Source organism: Lynx rufus, unplaced genomic scaffold, assembly GCF_022079265.1.
Source record: "Lynx rufus isolate CCGP_SWC_20201006 ecotype Redwood Valley unplaced genomic scaffold, mLynRuf1.p SCAF_2, whole genome shotgun sequence".
NCBI classification, from domain to species: domain Eukaryota; kingdom Metazoa; phylum Chordata; class Mammalia; order Carnivora; family Felidae; genus Lynx; species Lynx rufus.
The window spans coordinates 180,319,049-180,336,355 of record NW_025814834.1 but is presented as its reverse complement, the minus strand read 5'-3'; the positions used below and the strand labels follow the sequence as shown (position 1 = coordinate 180,336,355).

The following is a 17,307-nucleotide window of genomic DNA, read 5'->3' as shown; positions in this document are numbered from 1 at the left end:
AATTTAACAATTACAGTAAAGACTCTGTGCTAAAATGGGCCTCTAAATCGGGGGGGTGGGTAGTTAACAAAAGAGGTAATACCTGAATTCTAAAGGAATTAGCTAGATGAAGACTGGCTAAAAGTGACCACTAAGGAGCATAAAGACATGAAACAGTCATTCACTCATTCAATTCTACAACTATTCATTGAGTACCTACTATGTGCCAGGCACTTGGGATATATCCGTGAAAAAAAAAACAACAACCTTGCCTTAGTATACCTTACTTTCTAAGGAAAGAAGATAACAAACAACAACTTAATAAGTACATTACATAGCAAGTTACAAAAAGGAAAAGTGCTGTGGAAGTAAGAAAAAGTCGAGTAGGTTCAGTAAAAAGGGGATGGGAGTGGAGCAGGACATGGTTTCAGTGAAACAGAGTGGTCAGGATAGTCTTGCTCAGAAGGTATCATTTGAAGAAGAGGGAAAAGTGTTCTAGGAATAGGGAACAGATAGACCAAACACACTAAATAGAAGTGACTAGCTTTAAAAAGAAAACCATGAAAGCTAATGTGGTAAAGAAGGGAAGAAGAGAAGAGGAAAACAAAGAGCTACTAAGTTAAAGAGTCAGCTTTTATTCTAAATTAAATGAGGAGTGACTGAAGGGTTCTGAGTGTGGAGAGGAGGAAGGACATGATAAGACTTAAGTTTTTGAAGAACCATTCTGCCAAGAAGCGGTCAAATTCTGAAAATATTTTGAAGCAGAAATGACAGGATTTCCTGACAGACTTGATATGGGGTATAAAAGAGAGAAGTAAAGGATGATTCCAAGGCTTCTGACTAACTGAAAGGATGAAGTGCCATCAACTGAGATGCAAAAACTGTATGCGGAGCAAGAGGAAGACCAGGAGTCCAGTTTCAGGCATGTTAAGTTTAAGACATCTGTTAGGAGGGAGCCTGGGTAGCTCAGTTGGTTAAGGGTCCGACTCTTGATTTTGGCTCAGGTCATTATCTCACACTTCATGAGATCCAGCCCCATGTCGGGGCTCTGCTGGCAGTGTGGTGCCTGCTTGTGATTCCCTCTCTCCCACTCTCTCTGCCCCTCTCCTGCTCATGCACGTGCATGCAGGCTCTCTCTAAATAAATAAATAAATAAATAAATAAACAAACAAACAAACAAACATTAAAAAAGTAAAATAAAAAAAAAAAGACATCTCTTAGACATCTAAGTAGAGAAAGTATATAGGCAGTTGGAGATACAACTATAGAGTTCAGGAGAGAGGTTTGGCCAAAGATTTAAATTTGGGAGTATCATACAGATGGTATGTAAAATGCATGCAACTGAATGAGATCACCAACAGAGTGCAGATAGAGAAGAAAAGCAGTGAGAAGGGAGGATCAAGGACTGAGCCCTGGAGCATGCCACCATTAGGAGACTAGAGAGAAAGGGAGAAGACAAAGACAGCAAAGGAGACTAAGAAGGAATAATCTGCCATGGGTGTGCTATCCTGAAAGTTAAGACATTTTTCAGAAGGGGCACCTGGGTGGCTCAGTCGGTTAAGCGTCCGACTTCAGCTCAGATCATGATCTCTCGGTCTGTGGGTTTGAGCCCCACATCAGGCTCTGTGCTGACAGCTCAGAGTCTGAAGCCTGCTTCGGATCCTATATCTCTCTCTCCCTCTGCCTCACGTCTGCTCATGCTCTCTCTTCATCTTTCAAAATTGAATAAAAGCTAAAAAAAAAAAAATAAATAAATAAATTAAAAAAAATTTTAAAAAAATTCTTTTTTTCAGAGAAGAAAATAATCAACTGGTAAATACGGCTGATAAGTCCAAAGAGATAAAAACTGAGAAGTGACAGCTGGATTTAGCAATGTGGAGGATAACGACATTTGATGATACAAGTTTTGGTAGACTGACAAGGGTGGAAGACTGAATGCAGTGAGTTAATAGGAAACAGAAATCAGAAATAGTGAATGTGGACAATTCTTTCAAGAAGCTGTACTGCAAACGGGTGCAAAGGAGTAACTGGGAAGGAAAATGATGTCCTTATTTTGCTTTAAAATGGTGGGGGGGGGGGAGGAGGCACCTGTGTGGCTCAAACAACTGAGTCTTGATTTCAGTTCTTTCGTGATCTCAGGGTTTGTGGATCAAAACCTTGCCCCTCACCCACCCCCCCAACGCTGGGCGTAGAGTCTGCTTAAGATTCTCTCTCTTCCTCTCACCACGTGTTCTATCAAAAAATAATAATAATAATAATAATAATAAATTAAATTAAATGGGAGAAATAAAAGCGTGTTTGATTCAATAAAGAATGAAAAATTGCTAACTTAGGCAGGAAAGAGAAGAATTGCTACAGCAAAGTTCTAGTATAAACAAGAAGGGATGGGATTAAATACACAAGTGTAGAAAATGACTTTAGATAGCAACTAGGGAAGTTCCTTTATGAAAGGAGGCATCAAAGCAGATTATGTGAATGTAGATAGTAGCAGGCGATAGTGGGAGTATGTAGAAGTTCTTTTGACTGCTTCAGTTTTCTCAGTAAATAAGCAAAAGCATTAGCTAAGTACTGGTCGTTTGAGAAGAGAGTAGAAAGAAGTCTAGGAAAGTAGGAGTGTTGAAGGGACTAAGAATAAATGTTCAGGGAACTACATAAAATTCAATATAGCTAGAGTAATCATCTCAGTAATGCTTACATTTCTGTAGTAATATGTCTATTTCAGAAGACTACATACTTCTGGAGGACACAATGGCTATTCATCTTTCATTCTCAGGCCCTCAAGATAATGTCTGGCACATAGCAGGTCCTTAATAAATGAATGTTGAATGATTAAATAAGCAAGCCACCCCCTAGAGGAGGAAAGGGCCTTTATTTTTCCACCAATCTGGCAATATTATTCCCCCATGCTAAAGTTTTGGTCACCGCCCAACTCCTGAAGGAAATTTTCCTTGTCTAAATGAAAAAGATAACAAAGAATTACCATGACATGATTCAAACAATACACGTCTTCCAAAATGAGGTATAAATTCATTAGAGAATCTCAGTACTGAAAAACTAAACCAGATCAACCCCTCACTTTACAGATGAGGAAAATGAGGCCAAGAGGCTTACGCAAAGTCAGTCCAGTCAATCTACTATTAAAATAGCTTCAATCGAAGGCATCACAAATCCTACAGATAGAAAAGCCAAAAACAAAAACAAAAAAAAGCTTACTTTGCCATGTTTTTCCTTCATGGCATTACTTTGGTTGTCTGTTTCTGTCTTCTTGGTATCATCTTTTGGTTGGTCTGCCTTAGCTTTGTTTTCCTCAGCAATTGAGTTTTTCTCAGTTGCACTACTTGAATTATATTCCCACTTCACAAACTTCTCTTCTACTATGCCCTTCAGCTGAAAGTCATCCATTCTTTTTGGGTCAAAGCCTTCAATCTATATAAAAAGGCATTCCAAATTGGTAGTGGAAAAATTATTTACAAAAAAAAAAAAAAAGATGGACAAACAGACAAACCAGAATTCCAGCTTAATATGTTTGAACAGAGCACTCTGCAAGAGCAAACTACGTATATACATGCAAATATATGTCACAAATTCATGCTTACCCAACTTCCAAGTAAGCAAGGAAGAAGAGGGGGTTTTCTTTGTTGTAGAAAAAACATCACCATTAAAGCAAAACAGTAAGAAGGGATTCCGCCATCAGTTTGGGAGTCAATATAGCATAACTGCAAAACGAAGGGGGAAAAAGTACTGCCATTTAGCTTTAATTTTCTTTGTTCCCCTCACAATAGCAGCAGCTGGTTTTTTCCTCCTATAATCACTGTAAAACGTTTAAACAATAAAAATTATAAGGAATGACCTGAAATCACACTATCCTGAGATAAAATTAACATACTGATCTTTCCATTCATTTCTTTATTGTATATAAAGTCACATATATATTTTAGTTTAATGGAATATCATACATAGTGCTTTTACTGTATACACATTTTTAAAATATTATTTTATCTTGCTTCTACTTCTGCCTCAATGTTAACAATATTCTATATACTCTTTCATGCCTTTTTCTCTATCTATACTCTAGTAATCATATACAAATATATTCCTATTTTCTATATAAATGCAGGAAATATTTTGTTTTATGTCACTCTTACCAAAATTGTGTATTATAGACATGTCTCTGTATATTCTGTATATATTCTTCTCCCTTAATAATGTACAAAGTTCCTCTAAGTCAATTAGTACAGATCTAATACATTTTTTTAAGTTTATTTATTTATTTTGAGAGAGAGACAGAGAGACAGAGAGACAGAGACAGAGAGAGAGAGAACGCTGACATGCAGTGCCTGATATGGGGCTCAAACTCACAAACCGTGAGATCATGACCTGAGCCAAAATCAAGGGTTGGACACTTAACCGCCTGAGTCACCCAGGTACCCCATCTAATACATTCTTTTAAATGCTTAAATTATAGTCTACAATCTGGATGGCTACTCAACAGATTCCCCAGCAAAGATATTTATATTCTGTTCCCAATTACTGCCATTTTAAGCAATGCTGTAATATATTTTATCCTTATATGTATTTCCTAATTACTAGTGCTTATTTATATGAGCTATATTCCCAGCACTGTGTTTACTGGATTTAAAAATGTGTGATATATCTGAATTCTAATAAATAAGATTGTTTTCCAAAATCACTACAAAAATTCTTCTTTTCACCAGTAACATGAGTGTACACATACATGTTCCAACACTAAGTATTACCACTTTTTAAAAATGCCAATAGGATGTATAAGATGTAATTATCTAAGAATTATTTCAATTTGCATTTCCTCAATGCTAAGAGATTATACAATTTTCGTAAGTTTAGTAACCATTTAGATTTGCTCTTTTCTGAACTGCCTATTGAATCTTTTGCCAATTTTTCTATTTGCATGTACTGCCTATCAATTTGTATAGATTCATTTTACATTATAGTTAATAACCCTTTATAGCTGATATATGCACTTCAACAATGTTATTTTTCCCAATCTGTTTTTATTCTGACATTATTTAGGGTACTTTTTATCATATAAAATATATTAATGCACATGTAAATATGCTTACGTAATATAGCTTCAAGGTTTCCTATCATGGCAAAAAGGTTTCTCCAAACTACAGACAACATATACATACTCTTAAGTGTTCTTCTAAAATTTTGATTTTTCATTTAAGTAGAATTTATTTTTGCATTTAGTGTCCTAAGGATCCAACATTATTTTGTTTAAGAAATATACAGTGTGACACCACCATTTAACAAATAAACCATTGTTTTATCACTGAAATCTTTTATTTTTTCATTACATTAAAATTTCATTTACAGTAGGATCTACTTCTGGGCCTTCTATTCTGTTCCACAGATCTATTTGTCTATCCCTATGGCAATGGCATATACTTGACTAAAGCAGTTTTATAGTGGTAAAGTAGGTCCCGTTCACTAGTCTTCTCTTTTTGAATTCTTTTGGCTATTCTCATTCTTCCATATTAACTTTAAGATCATTTTATCAACTTTTAAAAAAACTCTTGGTAATTAGAACTACTGTACATTTGAAAATTAAATTAAGGCAATATTACATTTTAAGGGTACCATTTCCCTATCTGAGATCTTTGTATCTTTACATTTTCCAAAATTTTTGGAGTTGTCATCAATTACTCACTTCCCCTCCACTCTCATATCCAATACCTCTACAAGTCCTACCTCCAAAACCATCCCAAATGAGTCTGCTATGCTTCATATCCATTCTAACCCTGCAAAGACCATTATCACCTCTGGCTGATATATTACAGCAGCCTGCTTACTGGGCTCCCTATTTATAATCTTTACCCCAGAAAGATCTTTTCAAAGCATAAATCACATCAAGTCATACACCACTTTTAAAACTCTTCCCGTGCTTTCTCGCCACAATGAAAATCCAAATTCCTTACCACAAGAACTTTCACTCTCACTTGCTTCATTCCAGCCACTCCTGCCTTCCTTTCTGTTCCTCACAAGCTCATTTGTACCTTAGAAGCTTTGTACTAGCTATTTGTTGGATGCTATTCCCTCAGACTTTCAAGTGGCTGGTTACTCATGCTCTGAGTTTAAATATCACTTTCCCTAACCATCTAGTGTAATGTCACTCTCATATCACATCATCTCATCTTTACAGCACTAAACTCTACCAGATATTGTGTTACTTATATATTTGTTTACTGGCTGATTCTTCCACAAATATGTGAGCTTCCTGATAGCAGGACCCTACATAATCTTGTTAGATGTTTCCAGCACCTAGAATAGTATCTGGCCCATAGGAAGCATTTAACAAATGTTTGCTGAATAAATGAATTTGTTCGGATTTCACTTTTACCTATCAATAATATAATTTGCTTCCTGTACCCTTGTTATTAAATTTATTCTTTAGTATTCTATAATTTGTGACATGGTCACAAAGGTAATATTTTTGTTTCCACTCTACCAGGTTATTTTTATGACAGAGAAAACCAATTATTGCATATTTAGTCATCTTATAAATTCCCTTATTAATCCCAATAATTTTTTAAAAATTTTTTAAACGTTCATTTTTTTTTTTAATTTTTTTTTTCAACGTTTATTTATTTTTGGGACAGAGAGAGACAGAGCATGAACGGGGAAGGGGCAGAGAGAGAGGGAGACACAGAATCGGAAACAGGCTCCAGGCTCTGAGCCATCAGCCCAGAGCCCGACGCGGGGCTCGAACTCACGGACCGCGAGATCGTGACCTGGCCGAAGTCGGACGCTTAACCGACTGCGCCACCCAGGCGCCCCATAAACGTTCATTTTTGAGAGAGAGAGACACACACACACACACACACACACACACACAGTGTGAGTGAGGGAGGAGCAGAGAGACAGAAAGACACACAATCAGAAGCAGGCTCCTGGCTCTGAGCTGTCAGCACAGTGCCCAACGTGGGGCTCGAACCCACAAACCACAAGATCATGACCTGAGTTGAAGTCGGATGCTTAACCGACTGAGCCACCCAGGCGCCCCTAATCCCAATAGTTTTTTAACTAAAGTTTTGCAGGTATACAATCATATCATTAATAAATTTTACTGTTTTTCCAATATGTACATTATTTCATTTCATTTTCTTATTTTATTTTTTAAATCTCCCAAAACGATGTACAACTTCACTGGTGAACTTCTCTGTCGTATTCTTAATTCTAACACATATGGTTTGAGTAATTCACGATTTAAATGATGTTTATTTTTTTTAGTAAACAGCCTTTATTATTAATTTCCACTACTAGTTAAGAGCTTTTTTTTTTATGAAGAATATGCCTTTTCAGCATCCATGTTTTTTTCCACTTCAAACTGTTAATATAAGAAATTATGTTAAGAGGTTTCCTGATATTAAACCATTCGTATATTCCTGAAATCCTGCATAGTCATGGCATATAACCTTTTGTATTCCACTTGTTTATATTTCATCTAGACTTTTGCATCTATATAAGTAAGATTAGTCTATACTTGGATTTTTTTTACTTTTTATTTTTCATTCTCTTATTTATACGATAAAGATAATAATCACTATAGTTTAATGGCTTAGTAAATTTAAGAATACAGAGTCCTGGCTGGATCAGTCAGTAGAGCATATGACTCTTGATCTTGAGGCCATGAGTTCAAGCCCCATATTAGGTGTATGGCTTACTTAAAAAAAGGAAAAAAAAGTACAATTAAAAATGAAAGGATAAAGAACACTTATAACAAGAGCTTCAATCTGGGGCACCTGGGTGGTTCAGTCAGTTAAGTGTCTGACTCTTGATTTCGGTTCAGGTCATGATCTCACAGGTTCATGAGTTTGAGCCTTGTGTCAGGCTCTGCACTAACAGCTAACAATTCCACTTGGGATTCTGTCTCCCTCTCTCTCTGTCCCACCCCTGCTTGCACACACATGCACGCTCTCTCTCAAAATAAATAAACATTTTTTAAAAATTAAATAGGGGCACCTGAGTGGTTCAGTTGGTTAAGCGTCCAACTTTAGCTCAGGTCATATCTCACAGCTCGTGGGTTTGAGCCCCACGTCAGGCCCCGAACTGACAGCTCAGAGCCTGGAGCCTGCTCAGATTCTGTGTCTCCCTCTCTCTGCACCTCTCCCGCTCATACTCAGTCTCTCTCTCTCTCTCTCCCCCTCTCTCAAAAATTAACATTAAAAAAATTTTTTAATTAAATAAAATAAATAAGAGCTTCAACTATTCCACTAGAATAAATTCTCATTTCTCCAGAGTACTATGACAGGAGTAATGGCCTAATGACTAAGTCAAGTTAACTACAAACTTTTTTGCAACTGTAAGAAACTGTTAATGTATGCTGTTAACACTATTGGACATCTCACAGAGGAGTAACATTAAGGTAGTTTAAGAGAGAGCTCTTAAAACACAGGGATCTCATAGCCAAGCTGTGGGAACAACCTTAAAGTCTATCAACAAATAAAGAGATAAAGAAAAATTGGTATACAAATACAATGGAATCTTATTCAGCCTTAAAAAAGAGAATTCTCTCATTTGCAATAATGTGGATGGACCTACAGGACATATTGGTAAGTGAAAGAAACTAAATATAGTAAGACAAATGCTTATCTCCCTTATGTGCAGAATCGAAAACAGTCAAACTCAAAGGAGGAGAGAGGCTAGAATGGTGATTACCAGAGGCTGGAGGAGAGGGAAATGGAGAGAATTTGGTCAAAAGATACAAAATGTCAGTTATACAAGATGAGTAAGTTCTGGTGATCTAATGTATAGCATGGTGACTATAAGTAATACTACTGTTAGTATATACCTAAAATTTGCTAGGAAGGTACATCCCAAGCATTCTCAACACACACACAAAAGGTAACTATGACAGGTAACAGACTGGTGATTATTTCACAATTAATACATATATCAAATTATCAAGTTGTACAAGTTGTATTTATACACACACACACACACACACCCTGCCTAGGGATCTCTTTTTTATCCTTGTATGAGTATTTTTTAATTGCCTGTCAGCTGGGCCTCCGGAATTTTTTAAACTAAATTATAACTGACACATTACATTAGTTTCAGGTGTACAACACTGTGATTCAACAACTCTATATGTCATGCTATGCACACCACAAGTGACTATACTGACTATAGTCCCAATGCTATACCTTTCACCCATGTGACTTATTCATTCCACAAACGAAAGCCTGTACCTGCCACTCCTCTTCAGCCAATTTGCCCATCACCCTACCCTCTTCTCCTCTGGTAACCACCAGTTTGTTCTCTGTATTTATAGGCCTGTTCCTTCTTTTTTTGTTTGTTTTTTAGATTCCAGATATAAGTGAAATCATATTGTATTTGTCTTTCTTTGCCTAACTTATTTCACTTAGTATAATGCCCTCTATGACCATCCATGATATCACAAATGGCAAGGTCTTTCTTTTTTAATGGCCGAGTAATATTTCATTGTGTATGTGTACACACACACACACGCGCGCACACACACACACACACACACACACACACACACACACACACAATCTTCTTTATCCATTCATCTATCAATGGATAGTTGTGTCACTCCCTTATCTTGGCTATTGTAAATAACGCCAATAAACACAGAGGTGCACATGTCTTTTGGAGTGTTTTCTTTTTCTTTGAGTAAATACCCAGGAGTGGAATTACTGAATTGTATAGTACTTTTGATTTTAATTTTTTGAGGAACCTCCATACTATTTTCCACAGTGGCTGCACCAATTTACATTCCCATCAACCTTGCAAGAAGGTTTCTTTTACTTTACATTCTCACCAACACCAGCTATTTCTTATCTTTTGATAAGACAAAGTGTAATGGCGTTTTTTTTTTGTTTTTTTTTTTGGGAATGGCGCTTTTAATGTGCATTTTCCTGATGATTAGTGATATTGAACATCTTTTCATCTGTTGGCCAGCTATAGGTCTTCTTTGGAAAAATGTCAATTCAGGTCCTCTGCCCATTTTTTAACTGGATTATTTGGTATTTTGGTACTGACTTGTAAAAGTTCTTTACACATTTTGGATATTAAGCACTTATCAAATACATCATCTGCAAATTCAGTGGGCTGCCTTTTTATTTTGTTGATGGTTTCCTTATAAGTACAAAACCTTTTTATTTTGGTGTAGTCCTGATAGTTTATTTTTATTTTTGCTTCCCTTGCCTAAAAAAACACATTTAGAAAAAGGTTGCTAAGGCTGATGTCAAAGACATTACTGCCTATGTTTTCTTCTAAGAGTTTTATGGTTTCAGGTCTCACATTTAGGTCTTTAATCCATGTGATGTTTGTTTTTGTGTATGGTATAAGAAAGTGGTCCAGTTTCATTTTTTTCCATGTAGTGGTCTCCAGGAATTTCTTTCAGATGTCAGTACTACTAAAATTAATTCTTTTTTTCTTTAAAAATTTTTTAAATGTTTGTTTATTTTTGAGAGAGAGAGAGAGACAGAGCATGAGTGGGGGAGGGGCAGACAGAGAGGGAGACACAGAATCTGAAGCAGGCTCCAGCCTCTGAGCTGTCCACAAAGAGCCTGACACAGGGCTCGAACTCATGAACCATGAGATCATGACCTGAGCCGAAGTCGGACACTCAACCAACTGAGCCACTCAGGCGCCCCTAATTCTTATGTTAACCAAAGAAAAGTGACTCTGAGTCAGGAAACTTGACTATAAAGGGCTGATAAGGCTAAATAGTTTTAAAAGGCTTTACTTAAAAACTATTTCCTATTACTGGGAGGCTAAAATTAAGAGAGGAGACAGCCAGAGAATAGTCAAGAGCAATTTCATTACATCAGTTACAGAATAAATTATATTCATATACTAGAATTTTTCTGAACTCTCAAATTGTGGAAAATCTGTGCTTTATTATAAAATGTACAATGTGGCTTAAAACCTCAAGATAAATAAAGCTGTTTTAAAAAAAGACTTTGAGAGAAAAAATACACCAGGAATTATTTCTAGGTTTCTTACAATAAACTCAGCAAATGAAAACCATGAAAAAAAGCTCTTTGCAACCAACACGAGAGCCAAAAATCAGGCACACTGTTCTGTTGGATCTAATAGAAAAGAGCCACTCTTAACCAGCTTCATACTGCATTTTTTTAGTGTACTTCATTGACTAGTACATTCAGAATCAACAGAAGTTTGAGAAATCTTCTAAGAGCCACTTTAGGAAACAAAGTTAATAGACTACATTTTTTTTTTCCAAATGAAAGTAACTTGTATGAATATCATTCATAGTCTTCTCACACAGTCTACCTTAGTTGAATAAAAGAATATCTTAAGAAAACGGAAACTATTTTCTAATAACTAAACTTAGGACATAGTTAAGAAATATTATCCAAGGGGCTACTGTTTACACTTTCATCCCTTATGAAGCCACTAACCTTCCCAGAGTTGGTACACTGAGTTTCCTGAATGATAGCTATGCTTCATGTACCAGTCTCATCCCACACTCTGAGAAACCTTGGTTACTAGCGTTGTCCTCACAGACTTCACAATTTCATGGAAGAAAACAGATCACAAACAAATAAATATATGTATGGCAGGTGGTAGTAAGTGCTATGAAAAAAATAAAGCAGGGTAAAGACAGGGAGAATGATGAAGGCAATGCTATTTTATATATGGTTTCCCTTGTCAGGGAACCCTGACAAGGTAAAATTTAAGCAAAAATTTGAAAAAAGGAAAAAAGTAACCATGCTGGGTATGTGTAGTAAGAACATTCTAGATGAAGAGAACAACAAACACAAAGGTCTTGAGTTGAAAAAACCCCAACCTTAGAATTCTGACTGCTCCTCCTTACTCAACCAGCTGGTTCTGCCCCACTCCTGAGTTCAATCCTCTTATCAGAGTCCAAACAAAAAAATTCCAAGAAGAATCCTCTAGCAGTTTTTGCTCTCAATTTACTCATTTCACCACCACCCCCTTAATCCATCTTCTTTATATAAGACTGAGAATTTATACTCATCACTACTGTAACAAGTGATGAATACTATACTGATAAGAACACACTCAGAAAGGCTAAACTCTCTCTCTCTCTCTCTAGTCTTTTGGACTGATAATGGTAGTGACTTTATCACTCCTCCTTACCTCCATACCAAAGAAATGACAACAAAGGATACCGCAGCCTTTCAAAATTAATTCTAATTTAAGAAACAGATAACTGATTCTCAGCAGTTACCCGAGTAGAAATTGCTGTAGGTTATCAGTAACTTAGAGGAAAGAGAACAATGTTCTGAGACAGAGACAGGAAAAAAGATGCTAACAAAAAAACCTTGCAAACCTATGCATTAACTTGCATAACCACATCTTACAACTTTAACTTACATTAAAGGTGAAAACTTGAGCCTCATTTGTTATGTGAAAGAAAATGTTTCTGTACTACATAAAAGGAGAATAATAAAATATATCAATTACTCTGTATGTCTAGGAGACTTCATTTTCATGTCCGTAATCAGAACCTGCCACATCATTTTCTGTCTGGCACAGATAACTATTTTATCCCCATATATTATGATTTATCTTACATGTTAGTACAGGAAAAAGCCTGAGTTATCTTAAAGATAAGTACTTTTTTCTTCTGTTCCACTTACCTTAGCCCAGTAGCGAAAGGCTAACACCAAAGGAGTAAAAACAGGTTCCGTCTTGCCAAGAGCAGCAAGTAAATCAGTAGTGAGGCATGCCATATCATTTCCTGCACTCACTCTACAAAGTAAACCACTGTGAATGAGAAAGAAACAAATTTCACTGTATTAAAACCTTAAGAACCAGAATATTCCAAATCCTATGGTTATTCTTTCCAGTCACCGTATTTTAATACCAAGGAAGTCATAATAAAAACAAATAGATTTTAATAGATTGAGAGATAACTGGAAACGACAAATCATTTCTATCACTAGAGTTCCATAAAAAGTAAAGATGTTTTCAATACTCATTTGTACTTCAGAAATGAATTTCAACCTCACTTAGTATTTAAATTCTTCAGAAATTAATTTCAAGGGGTGCCTGGTGGGTGGCTAAGTGGGTAAGCATCCAACTCTTGATTTCAGTTCAAGTCATGATCTCACGGTTCATGGGACAGAGCCCCATGTCAGGTTCTGTGCTGACAGTGCGGAGCCCACTTAGGATTCTCTATCTCCCTGCCCCTCCCCTGCTCTTGTGAGTGAACGCATGCACTCTCAAATAAATTAAAAAAAAAATTTAATTTCAAAAGCAGCATTAACATTCACCAAAATTTGATTTATATCAGAGAAAAGGCATTGATCTCATCAATGTCAAGTAGTGTAACATACCTTCCTGGCTCATTCTTTTTGCTCTGCACATGATAAAAAGAAAAAATGAAATACTGAAGTAACCAGCTATACTTCTTGACTCGAATTTTTCCTATCTAAGCTTTTATGATTTTACTGATATGCTACTTTGGATTAGAAAGGACGTACATACGAACCCTCAAATAATGCTTAAATGTAAGTGAAAATAGGAGCTATATTAAAGGAGTGACGGAATTATAGTAGAGATATTTGGTGGCAGGGAGAAGAATGTATCTGAGGTTCCACAAAGAGGCAATTTGACACATTGTGGATACAAAACAAAAAACAGAAAACACTAGGAGTCAGAATACTTCCATTCTGATCCTGATTTTACTCTAAATGTTGTGAATCTGGCCAAATCATTTAATCCCTCCAGATTCCAATTTTTTAATTAGAAAACAAAGTTGAATTAGATCTCCATAGATTCTTCTAACTTTGAATAAGAAAATATAGTACTCTTAAAATGTAAGATATACAAGTTAGTATTCAATAAAAGAACACTTAAAGAACACTTAATTACTTCTGTATTGTTTTTATGTCTCCCACATTGATCGCAAATAGGATTATCTCAGTTTCCTTTTTGACAGGCGCTTTGCTCTCAATCCTATATACATCAGACTAAAAAGGCAACATTAGTCTTCAGTGACTCATTCAATTTCCGTGAACTAAAAATTAGATTCTAAAAGATTGTGGGCTCCTTGAGAAGAGCGGCTATTTCCTATTTATGTTTGTATCCTTACAGCAAAGCAGTACCTAACATACAGTAAATGCACAATGCTGTTCGGTGAATGAACTTCTCTAAGAAAAAAATGGAAGTTCTGCCTTACTGTGTTTTGTGTTTAATTGGTAACTCTCCTTTTTTTGACATGCTTTTAGTAAGCTTTTATTTTTAATAGATAGTATATTAATCTAAGGAGAAATCTAAAACAAAATTTTCTGGAGCGCCTGGTGGGTCAGTCAGTCAGTTGAGCGTCTGACTCTTGATTTCAGCTCAGGTCATGACCTCATGGTTCATGGGATAGAGCCCCAACTCAGGATTCTGTCTCTCCTTCTCTGTCCCTACCCTGTGCATGCACATTCGCATGTGTGCATTCTCTCTCTCAATAAATAAACTTTAATAATAAAATAAAATAAAATAAAATAAAATAAAATAAAATAAAATAAAATAAAATAGAATAGAATAAAATAAACAAAACAAAATAAAATTTTCTGCCTTGGAAATGTTCACTGTATATTTACTTGTTATTTCAAAAACTATTTTCTTTTCATTGTTACTAACCTTTTCCGATCTTTGCACACCACAACAGGAACTTTGGCATGAAAATCAGATTCCACATCTATATATAATACTAATAAGGAAAAAAATAAAACAAGTAAGCTATTGCCAACATCTCTCAAATATTTACTTTATGGTAAACATTAAGTGATAGTTTCCTTCTAAAAATCATTTGCGTTGCTTCTGTGGGATAATACACACTCCACATTATAAGCATCAACCCAACAGAATCTCCTACCTCTCTTGGTGTCATTTGCTATATATCATAAATGACAGGCACAGTCCCAAATATTGTCCAAAAATTATAATCAGCTTAAGAAGAAAGGTCTTAACATCTCTAAAAATTTGAACATTTTCCAGTAAGTATATAATCTAGTCAAAGTGAGTAAACCTTCAAAAATATGGCAAATAACAAACACCACTTACTTCTATTTCCAAAGGAGTCATGAAATGAAAACCTACAATGCTTTGACAATTTAGTTGTTTTAAGTTACCCATGCAAGTAAAAGGCTAACTCTGCTGGCCCCATTTCCTGTTACTATATGAAAAGCTTGCCCTAATCAATCAAAGAGCCTAAGGAAGAAGAGGGTAAAGCACACTTCCACTGAAGTCTTTCTCTACATCTCCCAGGAAGGCCCCATGACATAAATGTCCAATCTGATGAAAATAGATAGTTTAACTTATTTCATCTGAAGTTAAAAGAAAATCTCTTAGTAGTACTTGTTGGGATTATTAATTTATTAAAAATTCATGTGCTGAAGATTTATATGCCAGGAATTGCATTATGCATAGTGGTTATGACAATTAATTAGTAAGGCACAAAGAGCTCAATTAAGGGTTTGCAAAACATACACAAATCCTGTAAATAACAAGACAGAGATCTTAAAGGAATACAATGAAGGCTTAAAGAAGGTAATAATTTTTGAATCAGACTGAATTTTATAAACCTATGTTATGTGACTTAAGATGATCTAGTCATGTATTTAATATACGTTTGCTAGGCTGATACTGTCCAGTGAATCTAAAGAGGTAAAAGCTCTATATCTATCTCTTATCTGTAATATGCTTTAGTTTTTGTGCAGTAACAGGCAAGTACTTATTACGAAAGAAAACTATATTAAAATCCCTTTACAAGATTAATTACATCGAATTATTTTCATAAAAACTAATTTCCCAGGAAAATGGCTAACAAAAAGCTGACAAATAATGGCGAGCTGACAGGGCAGAGAGAGAGAGAGAAACAGAGAGAGAGAAGGAAGTTAGAGCTGACTATGAAGTCAATGACAGGGTAAAGGAGGGTCAATAAGCGATCTTTTCTAAGCCAAACTGAAAATATTTTTGCCAGATATTTGTAACTCATAAAATTTAAGATGATAATAGGATTAATAACAACAATCACAGCAGCAAAAATTTAGTAAGAAGTCACTGCATGTAAACCAAGCACTTCTAAGCTGTGGCTTAACCCATTTCATCCTCCCAACAATCTTCTCATCAAAAAGATACTATACTGGACTGCCTGGGTAGCTCAGTCAGTTAAGCATCTGACATTTGGTTTCGGCTCAGGTTATGATCTCACAGATTGTAAGCTCAAGGCCCATGTTCAGCTCTGGGCTGACAGCATGGAGCCTGTTTAGAATTCTCTCTCCCCCTTCTCTCTGCCCCACCCCTGCTTGTATTCTCTCTCTCTCAAAATAAGTAACCTTAAAACAAAACAAAAAAAAAACAAAAAAAAAAAAACAAAAAAAAACACTATATTACTGCCATTTTATAGATGAGAAAACTGAAGCATTAACACTTCAGTAATTTGTCAAAGGATACAACCAATAAGTGGCAGAAGTAAAATTTGAGCCCAGTTAAGTCTGGCTCCATATCCTGAGCTCTTAGGCATTTACTTTTAACAAGAAAAGCAATAAATAAAAAAACAAGAAAATAATATTGTACTACCTGACTTAGGGGGTGGTTTAAGACAGATGTAATTTAAAAACTTTTTTATTTTGAAAGTATTTTTACCTATACGAATGTCCATTTTACATCAAAAACAATCCAGACAGACGAGAAAGATATGAGAAACATACTAGGTATGACTTGGTTGATGTAGTATAAATGATTAATTAAATTATTATTTTAAGTGGAAAAAAAAATACTTATTCAATGCATGCAGCACACATTTTTTCCCAAGTCTCTCCTAAATCTTCCTTCATCAGTGACTTCCTAATGATTACAGGTTTTCTGTCTTCTTTTACACAAGAAATGCCCATAACATTTTTAAATTACCCAATAGGCAGTACTTTTTTACATACCAATTTTAAATATACTTTTTATCTAATGACATGTAAATTTTATAGCACACCTATTCAACAAATATGTAAATGTATGTAATATAATGACTCATATATGCTACTACAAGTGTTAAACTTGGTTAGCCATATATAAAAAACACAGTGCACATACCCTCAAAGAATTTTCTTTAGAAAGACAAAAAAAAAAGAAACTCACCACTTTTTTTTAAAATCCCAAGCACTTGTATCAGAAGATCTGGATGATTCATCTAAAAAAATTCAAAGTAAATCAATATACTAATTTCAAAGTTCAAGGTGCAAACATTAGAGAGAATTCGATTTCATTAAATATTTAAATAAAACCAATCTATTTTAAAATAATGAAAAAAGAATAGTTAAAACACTTTTATGGTAACAT

The 17,307-nt window shown here is 35.3% G+C and overlaps 1 protein-coding gene across 1 annotated transcript in view; it reads right to left on the bottom strand.

Moving 5' to 3' along the window:
- The window catches only part of TUT4 (terminal uridylyl transferase 4), a 135,442-nt gene that overhangs the window by 54,590 nt on the left and 63,545 nt on the right, over positions 1-17,307 (bottom strand). The window contains 5 exon segments of the mRNA XM_047083259.1: positions 3,193-3,405; positions 3,576-3,695; positions 12,618-12,744; positions 14,614-14,683; positions 17,107-17,158. Coding sequence (XP_046939215.1) covers positions 3,193-3,405; positions 3,576-3,695; positions 12,618-12,744; positions 14,614-14,683; positions 17,107-17,158 — 582 coding nt within the window.